The 17,024-nt window shown below is 39.7% G+C and overlaps 2 protein-coding genes across 2 annotated transcripts; both read right to left on the reverse strand.

Annotated features, from left to right (window-relative positions):
* Window positions 1-216: 216 nt before the first annotated feature.
* On the reverse strand, window positions 217-8,436 carry LOC148366270 (uncharacterized). The gene is made up of 2 exons (XM_088336750.1): window positions 8,006-8,436; window positions 217-1,637 (listed from the first exon to the last, which is right to left on the reverse strand). The coding sequence occupies exons 1-2, from the start codon at window positions 8,097-8,099 to the stop codon at window positions 424-426; spliced, it is 1,308 nt and encodes a 435-aa protein (XP_088192876.1). The 5' UTR covers window positions 8,100-8,436; the 3' UTR covers window positions 217-423.
* Window positions 8,437-10,451: 2,015 nt separating this feature from the next.
* On the reverse strand, window positions 10,452-16,036 carry LOC148366271 (uncharacterized). The gene is made up of 2 exons (XM_088336715.1): window positions 15,640-16,036; window positions 10,452-12,509 (listed from the first exon to the last, which is right to left on the reverse strand). Exons 1-2 carry the CDS (start codon window positions 15,728-15,730, stop codon window positions 10,801-10,803), a joined length of 1,800 nt encoding a protein of 599 aa, XP_088192841.1. The 5' UTR covers window positions 15,731-16,036; the 3' UTR covers window positions 10,452-10,800.
* Window positions 16,037-17,024: the final 988 nt, after the last annotated feature.

The following is a 17,024-nucleotide window of genomic DNA, read 5'->3' on the forward strand; positions in this document are numbered from 1 at the left end:
GCGTAGTAGCAAGACGACAAACACAGCAGCGACTTTGAGGTAAGTATTCCACTTTGCAAAATTAAAACACATTTCTCAAACTATGATCAAGTATAAAAATTTAACATTAGCATGATAGTTCATGTATTTTTGCCTTGATTTCCAATCAATGTTTTTTTTTTTACTGATAAAAGTTTTTTGTGCCACCAGAAGGCACTAAATATTAACACAATGTCCCTTTAAATATGGGGATGATCTTGACAACTTTCTTAAGTTCAGAAAATTGCCCTGTAGTAAATAGATTGGAAAAGAACGTATAAGGAATCAATGACAAAAAAAAAGACTTTATTAACTTGCTTCAGGAACAAAGGTAATATTCTCATTTTATACTGATCAGTGATAGATGTAATATCAAAATAGAAAATGCCAAAATAAGAAAGAAAGTTAATTGCCTTTGTGTGTTCTTTTGTGTTTTTTAAGATTCCCACTCGCAGAGAATTTTAGACCGCAGACTAAGCAGGCAAAAGGTTTCTCACCCGTGTGGGTTCTAGTGTGCTGCTTTAAAGATCCTCCGTGAGAAAACTTTTGCCCGCAAACTAAGCAGATGAAAGGTTTTTCACCTGTGTGGCTTCTCATGTGTCTTTTAAGGTTCCCTTTCAAATAGAATTGTTGACCACAAATTGAGCAGGAAAAAGATTTCTTATCCATGTGGGTTCTAGAGTGCATATTTAAATGTCTTTTGAGAGCAAATCTCTGACCACAAACGGAGCAGACAAAAGGTTTTTCACCTGTGTGGACTCTTATGTGTGCTTTTAAGTATTCCTTGACAGCAAATTTTTGACCACAAAGAGAACAGGAAAAAGGCTGTTCACCCGTATGAATTCTTTTGTGCCTTTGAAGAGTCCCTTTTGCGTAGTATTTTTTACCACAAATCAGACAGGCAAAAGGTTTCTCACCCGTGTGGGTTCTTGTGTGGTTTTCAAAATTGTTTCTCTCAAAGAATTTTTTACCACAGACTGAGCAGGAAAAAGGTTTCCCACCTGTGTGAGTTTTCATGTGAGATTTCAGACTCCCTGCAAAAGAGAATTTTTGACCACAAACTGAGCAAGCAAAGGGCTTCTCACCCGTGTGGGTTCTTGTGTGATTCTTCAAAGTTCCAGTTTGAGCAAACTTTTGCCCACAAAATGGGCAGGAAAAAGGTTTCTCACCTGTGTGGACACGCAAATGTGCTCTCAAACGACATCTGTAGGAAAATATTCTCCCACAATGAATACATTTGAAGGATTTCCTGTCAGTGAGACCTTTTGACTGTTCGTCGACATCGGTGTCAGCGGAAAGTGATGTGTCGTCACCGTCTGAAATTGGAGCCAACCAGCTGTCTTTTTGTGAGCCTTCACGCTGCTCGTCATCGCCTTCGGTTTTCATGTGTTGACTTGAGCTGCTGCTTATAGGTTCCCTCCAATTTTTCTCTTCTTTTTGATTTTCAGTCTTGAGATGGACTTCAGACACATGCAACTCTTGAAAATCTTCCTCCTCCTTAATGTTTGGTGGAAGCTGCTCCTCCTTTTTAACGTGAACAAGCTCCAAAACTTCACCATTTTTCACACCAGGCAACTCCTGCTTCTGCTGATCCGGAGGAAGATATTTTTCTCTGACATCTGCGGGAAAATAGAATAATAATTCTACATTAGACCTTTCAATGGAAACTAATTATACACACGTTTGCTCCTCCTTGGTTCATTTTTCTTAAATCGCTTTTCTTTTACCTTTACAAATGGCTCCCTGCACCTAATAGCAATTTGAGCAACCTTTGGCAGCAATAACAAAAACAAAATGTTTGTGATAGGTGAAGAGTCTTTCAGAACTCTGTTGAGAAATTTTGGCCCAATCTTCGTTGAAAATGTTTACAAATCTGCTATAATGAGGGTTTTTTAGCATGAACTGTCCATTTAGAACACAACACAACCACTCCAGAACTTTGTTTTTTATGCCATGATGTGGACATGGTGTGTTTTAGATCGTTGTACTGCTGCGTGATTCAAGAGCGCTTGAGCTTTTGTAAAGTAGGCTGAAACATATTTGCTCAAAGGTGTGTATTTCTAATCAGTTTTATGGCCCTTTTTGGCATCTCCTTGTCTTCCTGTCCTTGTTTAAAAGTGCTGGTACTTTTCCAGGGTGGATGGTATTTTCTCTTTGTCTCAAACATTCCACTCTTGTGACTGCAATAAAACACAGCGCAGAAGGGGGGAGGTTTTTAGAAGGAGTTATGCTGACGAGCTGAAAGTGTTAAATTCCTGGCTCCATCTGACTTTCTTCTTCTCCAACTGCAGTTGTAAAGAAAACTCAACAAGTCTCATGCCTGGTGTATTTTCTAGCGTTATCCAACTTTTATAGCTCTCCCACACGTAAGTGGTCTTTTTTAGACCCTACAGTTTTAGGAAACAAACGCATGGCAGGATGTTCTCTTTTAGGATCTTCTGGGAAACACCATAATCTATTATTCCTTCAACTACAGCAGAAGAAACGCAGGGAGTGGATGTATTAGACCGGGGAAGTTCCAGTATTTTCTGCCTATTTAGTGATCACACTGAATGCCTTCCGGGCGGATGGGGGCAGTGATTGAAGTCTGTGTGGTTTGCAAGGGCAGGCATGGTTCCCAGTTGGGCTGTACAACCCTCACATTGCAAGTGAAGATCACTCTTTGTGGAAGATGCAGCGATGGAGGAATCAAACCAGATTGCGGTGCTCCTAGGCAATCGGTGTGGAGAGTGGTCAACTGCAGCCCACAACATCATATTAGAAAGATAGTAAACATACAATCAGCCTTAGAGACACTCCTGGCAAAGGAGGATGTAATGGTCACTGCGGTTCGAGGGAGATGAAGTCCTTACGATGGCGACATAGAGAGAAGTGGATGGAAACCACACAACACAGATATATTTCTGCCAGGGTTGGTTTATTTGGCTAGTTTTATTTCTGATAACTTGGCATGCGGTTTAAGGTAAAAGTTTGCATTCAGCCTTTTAATAGTGATCAGAATGTGCTGCAGTTAATTGGCGGAGAGCTGCTCATGTCATGAGATGAAGACACCTAAATATTGTACCTGATTATATGGTGGATCTACACTTACTATAACAGCGGGGTAGCAAACTCGGTTTAGCTTTGGGGCCGGATCCAGACTTTCTGTTCTCAGAAAGGCCAAATAAGAATGTCAACTCTAAATTTGAAGCTTTGTTTTTCAGCTTTATCATTTAATGACCAATCCTACATATTATAATCACAAACTCGAAACTCAACACAATTGTTGACAAATCATGGAGAAAATATCTTCATGTTTGGCAATAAATGTGTGAACAGGTTTATTTTAACAATAGAGTGAATGCAGTTTGACACCTGAACCAACTCACTACGCTATAAAAACTCAAGTGGAAGCTATGAAAAATAGATTTTTGCCCTATTTTTTGTATTGGTTTGAAATTTAAAAAAAATGAAAGTTTTAGCAGTGCATGGGCAATAAGATTAGACTACCTTAGATTGAACTAAAAGACTGGGCCTATTAAGGCTGTAACTATATTGGGTGCCCTAAAGTCGGCAACTTGTTTTTAGATGGATACATCACGGTGCGGGCAGCACGGCGGCGCAGTGGTTAGCGCTTGTGCGGCACAGTTCATGTCATGGGAACCTGTGATGGGTTCAAATCCAGCTACAGACTTCCTGTGCGGAGTTTGTATGTTCTCCCCGTGCTTGCGTGGGTTTCCTCCGGGCACTCCGGTTTCCTCCCACGTTCCAAAAACATGCATTTCAGGTGGATTGGCCGGTCCAAATTGTCCCTAGGTGTGAATGAGCGAATGAGTTGTCTGTCCCTGTGTGCCCTGCGATTGGCTGGCAACCAGTTCAGGGTGTCCCCTGCCCACTGCCCGGAGATGGCTGGGATGGGCTCCAGCCCCCCCGCGACCCTAATGAGGATAAGCGGTACGGATAATGAGATGAGATGAGAGACATCACGGTGCAAATTTGTATTTCCTGGTTCTAACTCGTTCAGTGTGCATGCTGAGTGTCTGTTTTAAATAAATGTACAGCTCTCTAGCGGCCATAGAGAGAATTTGGTTTGCATGTATTATTTAAAAAAAACAATACCTTTGATAGAAATTATTTAGAGACTCACTCCTTCTTTGACATACTCAAAGTTATGGCAGGCAGATAACCTGTAATACAGTAATCCTTTGTTTATTACTCGGGTAACGTTCCACAAGAACCTGTGATAGGCAAAAAGTAGAAACCTTTATATTTTTAGATAATTACATAATCTATTATACACCGAAAATTAAAGAACAACCTTTTTTCGGACTCAGGCATTTGTTTAACAAATAAAAGTATTGTATAAATGTTTTTACTCACAAATACCTACTGTATCGTCCAAAAATAATAAGTAGGGAGACTGTTAAGCCCAGGGGTCTCAAACTTACGGCCCAAGGACCAATTGAAACCCCAAAATCATAGTCTGAGGTCCGCTTTTAATAAGAAAGTCAAGTCATGTTTATTTGTATAGCACTTAATCACAAAGATTCTCAAAGGGCTGCACAGGTTATTGCAAACCACAGACTATCATTGCACTATTGTTACGATGCAGTATCATTTTTCAACGACAAACATTAAAGTATTTTTATAATCGAGGCCAGTGGTAAATATTTTCTCTATCTTTTATTATGATAGTGTTTTATCTTTTTTTCCTTCTTTAATGTATTTATCATGCGCTTACCCTGGAGCGCCATTTTTTAATATTGCTGCATATAATGTTTACTGATTTCTTATTGATGACAAAGACATAAGTGCAGTCTTTTGTCAAAAGTGCAATATTTTCATCGAAGCTTTTATTGTGGAAAATCCAATTTGGGCCCAACTCAAACGAATACATTTCAGTCTAAGGCCCAATCCCATTTCTCTCACTCGGCCCTGAGGACCCTCCAGTGAGGTCCCTCGAAGAGGAGTGCCCTCCGCGAGTGAAGTGCAAAGCGGAGATGGCTTGGACAAGACTTGCAAGGTTCCACCCCTGTCCAGGAGATGGCGGTAATATTAATTGGCTGTAGACCTCAGTGACGTATTGGTCTACGTCACATGTAAACAACTCGAGTCTCAACTTGTAGTGTGTCAGTTGGAGAGTTCGTGCAATGTTAAAAATGCCCGCTACTGCTGTGTTATTACCGATTGCCTGAAAGCTCATCATCTTTTCCGTGTCTCCAATAAACGGAGGAGAAATGTGCTATACTGAAGACAGCTTCGGCGCTATGTAGTGCTGATTCATCTTTACAAGGTACGTACACTCATTAAAAAAATGACCCGTTCGGTCAAATACAGTAAAAGTTAACATACAATGCACGTTCACATAATACCTTATGTTTGTGTAGACATAAATGGCAATCTACTTATTAGTATCTTAATGCCATTTTATGACATATAGTAGGGGTCTTTAGTGTGTGACATGATGAAAAGTAAACAAACACAAGAACAGTCCACCTGACCCTTAAGCTGACATAATATCGTCACCAAACTTCCCTGTACGACCCAAAAACCTTGGTTCATAAGGAATTTAATTCAAAAGAGTTGTCATTGGATATAAAAAAGCTCATTTCAACATGTTTTCATGATGCTTACATCATCTATGCCCACATTTATGTCTAAATTGTCTGTTATCTATTGTGTTCCAGAGTGGCTGTCCCATAAGCGTGGACAGGTTGGACAGGAATGTTCCCATCCTGTGCTTATGGTTCGATGTGAAGTCAAAACTCATTCAGGACTTAAGGTTGAGCAAGAAGGTCATGTGGGCCCTGCAGGAGCTGCTAAAGAGGGAACAGGGCCATGGCTGGAGGGCCTATACTGGCTGGCCCACGGTCTGTCCTACCGTGTGGTGTCACGGGTCTTCAGGGTTCCCAGGTCCACGATACACAGAATTGTCCACAGTTAATATGGAATAAATTGCCCAAAAGCCATGTTTTAGGCTTTGGAAGTCAGACCCACATTTGCATTCCGTGCTTTTCTGCATTACTATTCAATAAACATCTTTATTTTGAGTAACACCTTGGTGGTTTATTTCATAATGATGTGAGATACTGTGTGTGAACTATGTGACTGTTGGACAGAAAACAACTACAAATCACTCCAGTTTAAATAATAGTTTACTTTCAGAAAAACAAAATCACATTGGGCCGAAATACATAATAGTAAATAAATAATATGTCACAAATTGTAACAAAAATATACCAATACTTCCATAAAGCTGGAAAACACAAACTGGAACTTCATTGAGTTCTTAATAAAATAAAATATTTTCCTTTTATAAAACAAAGGGAAACATTGCAGGGATGTCACTGTTCTGGAAATTTGTCCACGAGCTTCCCAAAAAGGACGGGAACCGCTCAGTTTTGGCCACAGTTTCCTCGAGCCTTTTCCTCACTCCGGCAGACTCCGCTTTCAAAAAGTCAAGGAGTGTATCGTGCTTCCTTTTTTTTCTGGGTGATTTGGGGTTTGGCGCCGGATTAGAAGATGCCAACGACGTGCCCGTCGGTGTGGATGGCGTGGTAGCTGTGATGGTGGCCAGCTCTTCCACGGGACGTTCTACATTGGCCTTTAGGTTGGGTGGAAAAAACAAGAATTACTTAATGCTTGTGTATTGCACAAAAACAACTGTGTATAGGATGCTCAACAAGTTGATGTGAGAAATTATAGGATGTGTTCTGGATAATTATTTGATAGTGAATAGATACACAAAATTGACATGTTATTCTTATGGCTGTAAGAGCCTTCTATTGGCCAGCATCACATATGCTTTAGAATTGTCTCCACATTTGGACAACATGTTGAAAAGGTAATTAGTTTACTTAATATGTGTTTACAGAGAAGGCAGTGGACTGTGTGATAGTAATTTGTTTCAACTGTATTTCCACGTGAAATTCGGAGACATTACTCATAATGCATGATGAAAACTAATGCATTCTGATCTCACATGAAATAATCATATTGTAAATAAAACACGACACCCGAAATTGTGTGCAGTAAACAAGCGCGTATGTCCAGAACGTTATTCTGACTATGCTCCTTTAGCGACTGGCCATGTACATGTAAAAGCACGACTCGTTTAAGATACAAACAGGGATGGGCTGAACCGTGATTTTCTGCAGTTATCCTACTTTAGAGTTTGTAGCGTGAAGATTATTTTTTGGCAGCTCCCTTGGTAGATTTGTGCACTTCGTAAAGTAGCGATTTTGCAATGTTCATGTTTTAACGCGAAAATACGATTTTCTATTGCATTTACGTCCAACTAAGATATCTCAATACATTTTGTTGCAAATACATGCGTGGTTGTGGAAAACTACTTACATTTGTGCGGTTCCTTTCCGGGCATGTTTGTTGATATTGAGAATTCGCAAAGCCTTCTGGGTAGTCACTTCGCCGCCAAGTGAGGTAGGGAGCCCCCTCGGTCTTGAAGTGGTTACGACATGGTTTGAGGTCACTTCTGCCTCGGACTTGAGAGTATCGGGACACACTCCATTTTCACGTGAACGCGCAAACCGAGTGACTAGGGCACATAGCGAGTGAAAGTGCGAAGAATGGGACTCGGCCTTAAGACTCCTGGTACAGCCAATCAGAATGCAGAACACATTATAAATGCGTGAACTGGCAAAACCGTAAAAGGTCAACCAAATAATGGCGAGAGATTACTGTACTAATATTGTTTAAATTCACGACACTGTTATTGTTATTACTGTTATAACTTTGATTGTCATTTTCATTAATATTTAAGAAAAAGTATAAAACAGACCCTACTCTTCGTTACGCTCTGCACTCAAACTCGTGCCGCCTCGCGAGATTTCGTCCTTCGGCGTTTTTTGTAGCATTAGGCTTCCCGGCGGAAAAAATAGACAAAATCGAGAGTAACACTCTTTAAACCCATTTAAATTCTGTAGTGAAATCCAACAGCAACCATTTAAATTAAAACTGCAAAACTCTAAACAACAAGAAATTGACAAACCTGAGTTGTCCGACACCACTTGAAACTGCTTGATAAAAGCGTCCGACACTCGTAGTCGCTCCTCTCCGTATTCGACTTTTGGTGTTTCGGACATTTTCACGACACTTGAAAGCTCTTCTTGATCTCTGCTGTGTCAAATTATTCACAAGATATTTTCCTTTTGTAAGCAGCCCACGAGCTTGGAAAAATCAGGCTAGGGTAATTGGCTAAGCTCAACTAAATTCACTAATCCATTGCACAAAAGTATCGGTGGATGAATCAAACAGTTTCGATCTTAGACAAGTCCAAAGAAAAAGAAATAAAGTCATTTAGTTCGACTTGGATTAACCTGTGACGATGCGGGTAAAATAAAAACAGACGAAGTGGCGAGAGAGTGGAGAAATGACCGGAAATACGTCACTTCCATTTTGTCTTCTTCGCGCTCAACAGCGGTTGGCGTTCATCGCTTTCGTGCGTTATCGCCCCCACCTATACGGATTTTTGTCTGTACCAAGGGAATGGGTGTGTCGGTGATTAGATCCCTTCATCACTAAGGTCGTAGGCAGGAATGGGTAGGGTTACTTTAACTGGATTACTTTCAATTACTTTTGGATTACTCCAATACCATATATGCTAATACAAGACAAAAGAAACTAAATATGAATAAAATGATGACTCACAACACGTGGTAAGCTTTCTCTCCTGGCTTTGATCTCTTTGATCTCCGGCAAAACTAACATAAAATGCGACAGAAACAAAATGAAAATAAATCCAAACATCATTTTTGCCGTTCCATGTATTCTGTTACTCCCCGAGCCTGCACAAAATTTAGTCATTTTATTCATATTTAGTTTCTTTTGTCTTTTATTAGCATATTTGGTATTGGAGTAATCTAAAAGTAATTGAAAGTAATCCAGTTGAAGTAACCCTACCCAACCCTGATGAAGACCTCCCAAAGCGCTTTACAATGAGCTTCACCATTTTCTCTTTTACACACTTACAAACCGATAGCAGCGTCAGCCATGCGAGGCAATGACCTGCTATCGGGGGCATTAGGGATTCAGTGTCTTGCCCAAGGACACTTCGACATATAACACGGGGGAGATGGGAATCGAACCTGCAACTTGTTGATCCCAAGACGAGCGCTCTACTTCCTGAGCTAATGCCGACCCACAAATGTCCCAGTGAGGATTTATGGTGTCAGTTTTAACTTTACTGGTGGTCATTCTTTATTTTCCTTTTATGTGACTTAAAAGATTGGATATGATCCATTTATTTACAATAAATTACCTCCAATAAAGTGGGATTATAAATGTGGACCTGTGCCTTTAAATGTCATTACCATAAAGTTTATTTTTTAACAAAAAATTGAAAGACACAAATAATGCAATGCGTATTGTACAATGTGATACTCAAAATCTTCCCCCAGTGATTAAGTATTTAATATTTTTATTGCTGTAAGATCACTCCTCTTAGTCTTGTTTTGTTTTGTTGTTTCTATATGAAAGGAAAACTTAAGGGACATGGTCTATTACTTATTGTTTATTAGTGATTTTTACAAAATCTTTCATTTAACAATATATGACTGAGGTTCCTGTCTAATAAATTGTTGTCAATTTTACAAGTGACTGAACCTACATTTTACTAATCATTTGATTGGCAGAGCAAGAACGCAAAATGTAAACTGTAGTATCAAAAACAACTTTTTGTCTTACCATACTTTATAAAATGAATTCTATGCGCTTCCCCTATTGAATAAACAATAGATACGTAATCAGAATCAATTTTGTTATCATTGTGTTTGCTACAATGAAAGTAGAGTTGCACTTCAGTTGGCAAAATATACAATATAATGTATAATAAATAGATAAAATCAACTCTAATATAAATTATTCACATCTGAATAAAAAACAATAGACCCTTTCAGAACCCACGCCGTGCGTGATGTCACAATCGTAGCTGGAGGCAAAACAATACTAAAAAGAAGAGTTTCGGTTAAAAGCATTAAAGTGAAAAGATTGGACTGAAGCACTCATCAAAAATTCTTGGGTTTGCAGCGCACACTCCATAACAGGTAGTAAAAATTTAAGGTTTATGATTGTTGCTATCGAGTTCATGTTACTTCTTGTATCTTATTATCTTACTGTTAAAGAGTAGCTCAAGAACCATCAAGGGATGTTTAGTCATGTTTATTTGTATAGCCCCTCATCACAAATGTCAAATCTGAAAAAAATGAACACATGAATAATTAATGGTATCTAAAAAAATGAGTTAGTTGGTGTGCCAGACATTTGTTTGCAATCCATGCTTGTCTGAGCAGCAGCACAGTGTTCACGAAGCTAACGTTAATTCAGACCAGGGAATGTTGTAGTGGTGGTCTGTGCAGCCAGGTGATTAAGGGCTATACAGATAAAATAACTTTAGGAATTTGTAACTGTTATAAGGAGCTTTTAATACATGACCAATAGCTTCTCTAGATTTTCGGATAGCAGAGAAAGTAGGGATATAAGCCTAATGTTTGTGAACTGGTGACTGTATACACTATCAAATACAATAATAGCTGAATGATCTCGGAAACTTCAATAAAGAAAGTTCAAAAAAGGTTTCCACTAGTAAATTTTACATTGAAAACAAAACCCTAAGATGAGACAATAAAATACTTTATTGACGTATTTTCCCCAATAATATTATCTTTTTTCATATTAGAAAGGTTCGTGTAAGAATTTAAACAGCTGTATACATAACAAGTATGCAGATTGTACAGTTATAAATGTTCTAATTTAATAAAAAGTGCAAAAATTAGATCACAACAAGCTTTAGTTATTACAGGTTTTATCAACTGCGTGGGTTATTGTGTGTCTTTTGAGATTCCATCTCGCAGAGAATTTTAGACCACAAACAGAGCAGGCAAAAGGTTTCTCACCAGTGTGGGTTCTTGTGTGATACTTTAAAGATCCCCTGTCATCGAAGTTTTGACCACAAACTAAGCAGGCAAAAGGTTTCTCACCTGTGTGGGTTCTCGTGTGTCTTTTAAGATTCGCTTTTGAATAGAATTTTTTACCACAAACCGAGCAGGAAAATGGTTTCTCGCCCGTGTGGGTTCTTGTGTGATAATCAAATGATATCTTGTGAAAAAAGCTTTGCCCACAAACTGAGCAGATAAAAGGTTTTTCACCTGTGTGGCATCTCACGTGTCTGTTAAGATTCCCTTGCGAATAGAATTGTTTACCACAAACTGAGCAGGAAAAGGGTCTTTCACCTGTGTGGGTTGTTGTGTGATACTCTAATGATGCCTTTTGAATAAAGCTTTGCCCACAAACTGAGCATGAAAAAGGCTTCTCACCCGTGTGGGTTCTGACATGTCTATTAAGATTGCCTTTAGAATTGAATTTTTGACCACAAACTGAGCAGGAGAAGAGTTTCTCACCTGTATGGGTTGCTATATGATATTGTAATGATGACTCTATAGTGAAGCTTTGCCCACAGACTGAGCAGGAAAAGGGTTTCTCAATAGTGTGAGTTCTTGTATGCATTTTTAACGCTACATTGAGAGCAAACTTTCGATCACAAATAGAGCAGGAAAAGAGTTTCTCATCTGTATGGGTTCTTGTGTGATTTTTTAACGATCCTTTGTAGACAAAGTTTTGCCCACATATTGAGCAGCCAAAAGGTTTCTCACCCGTGTGGGATCTTGTGTGCCTTTCCAAAGTCTCTCTTGCATAGAATTTTTCATCGCAAACCGAGCAGGCAAAAGGTTTCTCACCTGTGTGGATTCTTGTGTGATATTTTAAAGAATTCTTGTGAGCAAATTTTTGACCGCAGTCTAAGCAGGAAAAGGGTTTCTCGCCTGTGTGGGTTCTCACGTGTCTTTTAAGATTCCCTTTCGAATCAAATTTTTTACTGCAAACTGAGCAGGAAAACGGTTTCCCACCCAGGTGAGTTTTTATGTGAATTTTAAGTTCCCCTTTCTTTGAGAATATTTTACCACAAACTGAGCAGGCAAAATGTTTATCACCAGTGTGTGTTCTTGTATGTCTGTTTAAATTGCCACGCATAGAGAAATGTTTGCCACAAACTGAGCAGGCAAAACCTTTCTCACCCGTGTGGACCATCATATGCCTTCTCAAACGAGACTTCCATTGAAATGTTTTTCCACAATGGTCACATTTGAAGGATTTCCCATCAGTGGGACTTGTCGACTGCTCATCGGAATCTGTGTCAGCTGAGTGGTCACCATCTGAAAGAGGAGCCAACCAGTTGCCTTTTTGTGAGCCTTCACGCTGCTCGTCATCAGTTTTTATGCGTTGACTTGAGCTGCTGCTTTGAGGTTCCCTCCAATTTTTCTCTTCTTTTTGATTTTCAGTCTTGAGATGGACCTCAGTCACAAAAAACTCATCCTCCTCTTTAATGTTTTGTAGGAGCTGCTCCTCTTCTTTCATGTGAACAAGCTCCAAATCTTCCTCATTTTTCACACCAGGCAACTCCTGCTGCTGCTGACCAGCAGGAAGATATTTTTCATTGACATCTGCAGGAAAATAGAATAATTCTACATTAGGCCCCTCAATACAAACTAATCATCAGACTCACATTTGCTCCTCCTTGATTACATTTCCTTTTATCACTACAAATTTTTTCAGTTCATCAAACACCTTTTATTTTCACAAAGAGACAACAGAAGAGGAACATGGTATCGCCTTAAGACTCTGAGTACATTATGTCATTACACCATTAATACCTAATGTGAAACAATACACACAGTGTCTAGCTTTTGCAAGAAGCCACAAATAACATGTAAAACAAGGTGCTTTTTCCAGAGGAGACCAAAATTGAAACTTTTTCGGTTGAATGCAAAGTGTTACGTTTGGCGCAATAGTAACACTGCACATCACCCTAAAAACACCATTCCCTCTGTAAAACATGGTGGTGGTAGTATCATATTCTGTGGTTGATTTTCTTCAGCAGGGACTGGGACGAGTCGATGGGAAGACGGATGGAACCAAATAAAGGGCAATTCTGGCAGAAAATCTGTTGTGGTCTGCAAAAGACCTGAAAATGGGGCGCAAGTTCACCTTTCAACAGGAAAACGACCCTAAATATGAAGCAAAATCCAAAATGTAATGGTCTAAAGCTAATTATATAAAGGTCCTAGAATGGCCAATCCAACGTCCAGACCTCAATCCTATTGAGAATTTGTGGGAAGATCTGGAAAATGCTGTACGCAAATGATCACCATCCAACCTTAAGGGACTTGAGATGTTTCGTAGGAAGAATGGGCAAGAATTTCTTTTTCAAGATGTGCAAAACTTATAGAGACATACCAAAAAATACTTTTGATTGTGATCGCAGCAAAATGTGTTTTCGATTCATTCAAAAAATTTGATTTTGAAGCCTGCTATGTGGCAATATGTGAAGTTGGGGTAGGGTAGGGGCTTTAATTCTTTATTAATCATATTAATAATAAACATTTCATCTCTCCTGCTATTGACACACTGAATGCAATCAGGGGCAACAAGTTTGAATTAAAGCCAATGTGCTTTGCCCAAGTTGGCACACGGCTTGTGTTGGGGACGGGAGAATCCTGCGTTAAAATAATTCCTCTTTTTAATAAATCTTATACACGGCCGAGATATTGGGATTTAGCACTTAAAACCGAGGTATTGCACTTAGAACTGGGACATTGCACTTTAAAACTCTTGGTAATTAACCCTGGTCTTGAAGTAATACAAATTATACGCACTAACACGTGCCCCCTTCTCGATGTCTGCTTTACACGATCTTGTAAACAAATGAGATGCAATAACGACAGCTTGACCAACACATTTCGTGAAACACCACCGAGTGCACCAGGGAGAAAAAAACAACTTGATAACCGTTTAAATGGTACGTTTTTGTATTGAAGTAGAAACAAGTTAGTAGTATAGGTAGTTCCTAGTCACCTGGACAACATCCGGGAAACCCAAGGAGTAGTGGCCAAGCTGGATGGGTGCAAGGTAGATTTTCCTCTTGGTTATTGTGATTGGCATTCCGAATAATGCGATCAAAGCTCTAGTTTGGCTGTTGTTAAACGTTCCAGGCTAAGTTACGACGACAAAGGTTCACAGATGTACGAACAGGACCCATACGCGCTAGAGAAAATCGTGTGGTGTAGGGGTTCGAGTTCAAATAAGGCGATCTCTGGGACTCGCTTCAGTCGGTGAACAGCGAACTATTAGCGCCAAGGCGTTTTAGTGAGTCCGGGCCACCCCCGAGGGTCGCATTGCGTTCATTCTGCCCTCCACTCCCTGAATAAGGGTGCACTCTGTTCAGCCGGGCTGTCAGGGGCATTTTGATCTTTCTTTGTAGAGCATTTCGGAAGGAAAATGGCGTAATATGTTCACCTACGGTTTATAATCCGCGCGACTATCCCCGAAGGGCCCATTGCAAGTGAGGTTCTCGCTCTGGCCACCACTAACCAGGTAATTGTACTTAGAAATATACGATAAATCACAAAAAACATTGCCTTACATGTTCCTCTTTCATTTGAAAATCCAACAAAATTAGTGTGGACCTGTGACAACATCAAACAGTGTCTGGTGGACCCATCCAAAATGTCTTACTGTTCACATTGGATGATCTATCTAACTACCTTGGTCATATCCCTCAAGGAGGGTGACCGACAGCAAAACAAACACGTATACGAAAACAAAGAAAAGAAAAAAGGAAAAAGTAGCAAAAAACACAAAAAAAAATTGACCACGGCCAACCTAAATGCTCAAACAAGTTAAGCACCTTGGCACCCAAGTTGGTCATGCTTTCGTCCCTCCAGATGAATCGGGACACAAGAAAGCGACCATGTCACTTGGGTCAGGGTGACACAACACATTCTTCTTTTCAACATCAGGGCCCAACAACTTTCACTGGTTTACCCCTGCCGCATCATACAGGTGCCCTACCCATCCCTTAGAACACATCTAAACATCACACTATCCTTTAACACCTCTCCACTCATTCCTATCACCAACAAGAGCTCTAGCTTCCATCATATTTAGACCTCTTTCCTGCAGTTCACTCATAACACCATCCATCCACGTCTATCGCGGCCTTCCTCTTGGTCTCCTTCCATTTACTTCTGCTCCGTAGATCCTCTTCAACATTCGCTCCTCTTCCATCCTCTCCATGTGTCCAAACCAACCGAGTAATCTTATCCACAGGCTTGCTCAGTTCCACGACTACTCTAGGTCTGTCTCTCACAACTTCATTTCTCAATCTATCCAATCTTGTCACTCCTAACATACTCCTCAAACACTTCATCTCAAAAACATTTAATTTCCTTCTCACATCTGCGTTCAGGCTCCAAGTCTCTGCACCATACACATTGGATGATCTAGCTATCGAGCTTTCTGCAAGCGAAAATCAATAATTTACCCCGACAAAAAGGTATTTAAACTAATAACATTTGTAAGCATTTTGGTATTTTGTGTAACGTATCTGCCACCCAGGGTAAATGTTTATATATTTTTTTAATCTGACTTGATTTTTTGGCCTCTATTTAATAGGAAAATCGAGAACTGGAGGATTCTTTAAACCTAAATAGGATTAAAAACGTAGAGAACAATGACACAGACTATTTATATTGAGAATTTGTATCAAAAATAACAAGTACTAAAATAACAAACCTGCTGTATCTCCTTGAAGCTTCTCGCAGAAAGCCTCCGATAGTCGATATTGTCGCTCCTCTTCGTACTCGACTTTTGTTGTTTCGCACATTTTCAGACAATTCCACTTGATCCCTACTGAGTCAAATTATTGACAAGAGAACATTTCCGATCTTAAAAGCTCGCAGATTCAGCGTCGTAAACTCAGGGAAGCGAGATCAGAAACACTGAGCCAGGCTAATAGGCTAAGCTAGGCTAAGCTAATCAAAACAATGTCCGATTTTTTTCAGAAGGGACGACTTCAACTGCTTCGACCTTATAATCCTATACGAGTCTCGGTATTTAATAAGTTTGATTTTGATTAAGGATCAACAATGCGGGTAAAATAAAAGGAGGCTGCGTCGTGGCGAGTGGAAAAATAAATGACCGGACATACGTCATCTCCACTTATTTAAACGCTTATTAGTGGTTAAAAAAGTCATCCATTTTAAAAAAAGAGGTTGGTGAGCCAGTCATTGATTTACAAATAAATGAACATACATTCATATTTTTTTTCTTATTGTGGCTTTTCATTTTGCAAAGCAAAAGAAAACCCCAAAACATAAACCACTGACTGACTAAAGGAAACAACAAAATCCATCCATCCAATATTTGTATCGCTTATCCTCAGTAGGGTCACGGGAGTGCTGGAGCCCCTCACAGCTATCATCGGGAAGTGGGCAGGGGACACCCTGAACTGGTTGCCAGCCAGTCGCAGGGCACACAGAGACAGACAACACACTTGCTCACTCACACCTAGGAACATTTCGGACCGGCCAATTAACCTGTTTAAGCACGGGGAGAACACGCAAACTCCACACAGGAGGTTCGATCTCATGACATCAGAACTGTGCCGCACACGCGCTAACCACTGCTCCACTGCGCTGCCCAAAACAACAAAATATCTAACCAAAAATTGTTGAGCTATAGCCTAAATTATAAAATTATAAAATAAAATACACACACATATTCCAATAGGGGGTTGGCTAAAGCAGTAACATAGAAAAACGTTTGTCTTATAAATGAAACTTATGTGCTGCTCCTTTGTAATAAAATCATCAATAGATATGAAATCCTCCATAGTGAGATAAAAGTCCATGCCACAAGATAAAACTTACTGGATGGTTGAACTTGCTGTTAGCTTGCTCATTCTATCATTAAATTTCTTGTTTGAGGCTGAGGTGTGCACTAAAGCAGAATCCTTGGTCTCACTATCTCCATCGACCAGGAGGCAAGAGAATCACGTGCCTCTTTCTGCATCTTCTTAACGCAATACATTATATACGAATTGTGTTTATATTGGTATATGTAATATGGCAATTATACTTCTAACGCCTCTCATAACATTTAATACTCATATACACAAT

The sequence above is a fragment of the Urocampus carinirostris genome, chromosome 5 (genome assembly GCF_059441175.1).
Source record: "Urocampus carinirostris isolate Australia breed hairy pipefish chromosome 5, RoL_Ucar_1.0, whole genome shotgun sequence".
Classification (NCBI taxonomy): Eukaryota; Metazoa; Chordata; class Actinopteri; order Syngnathiformes; family Syngnathidae; genus Urocampus; species Urocampus carinirostris.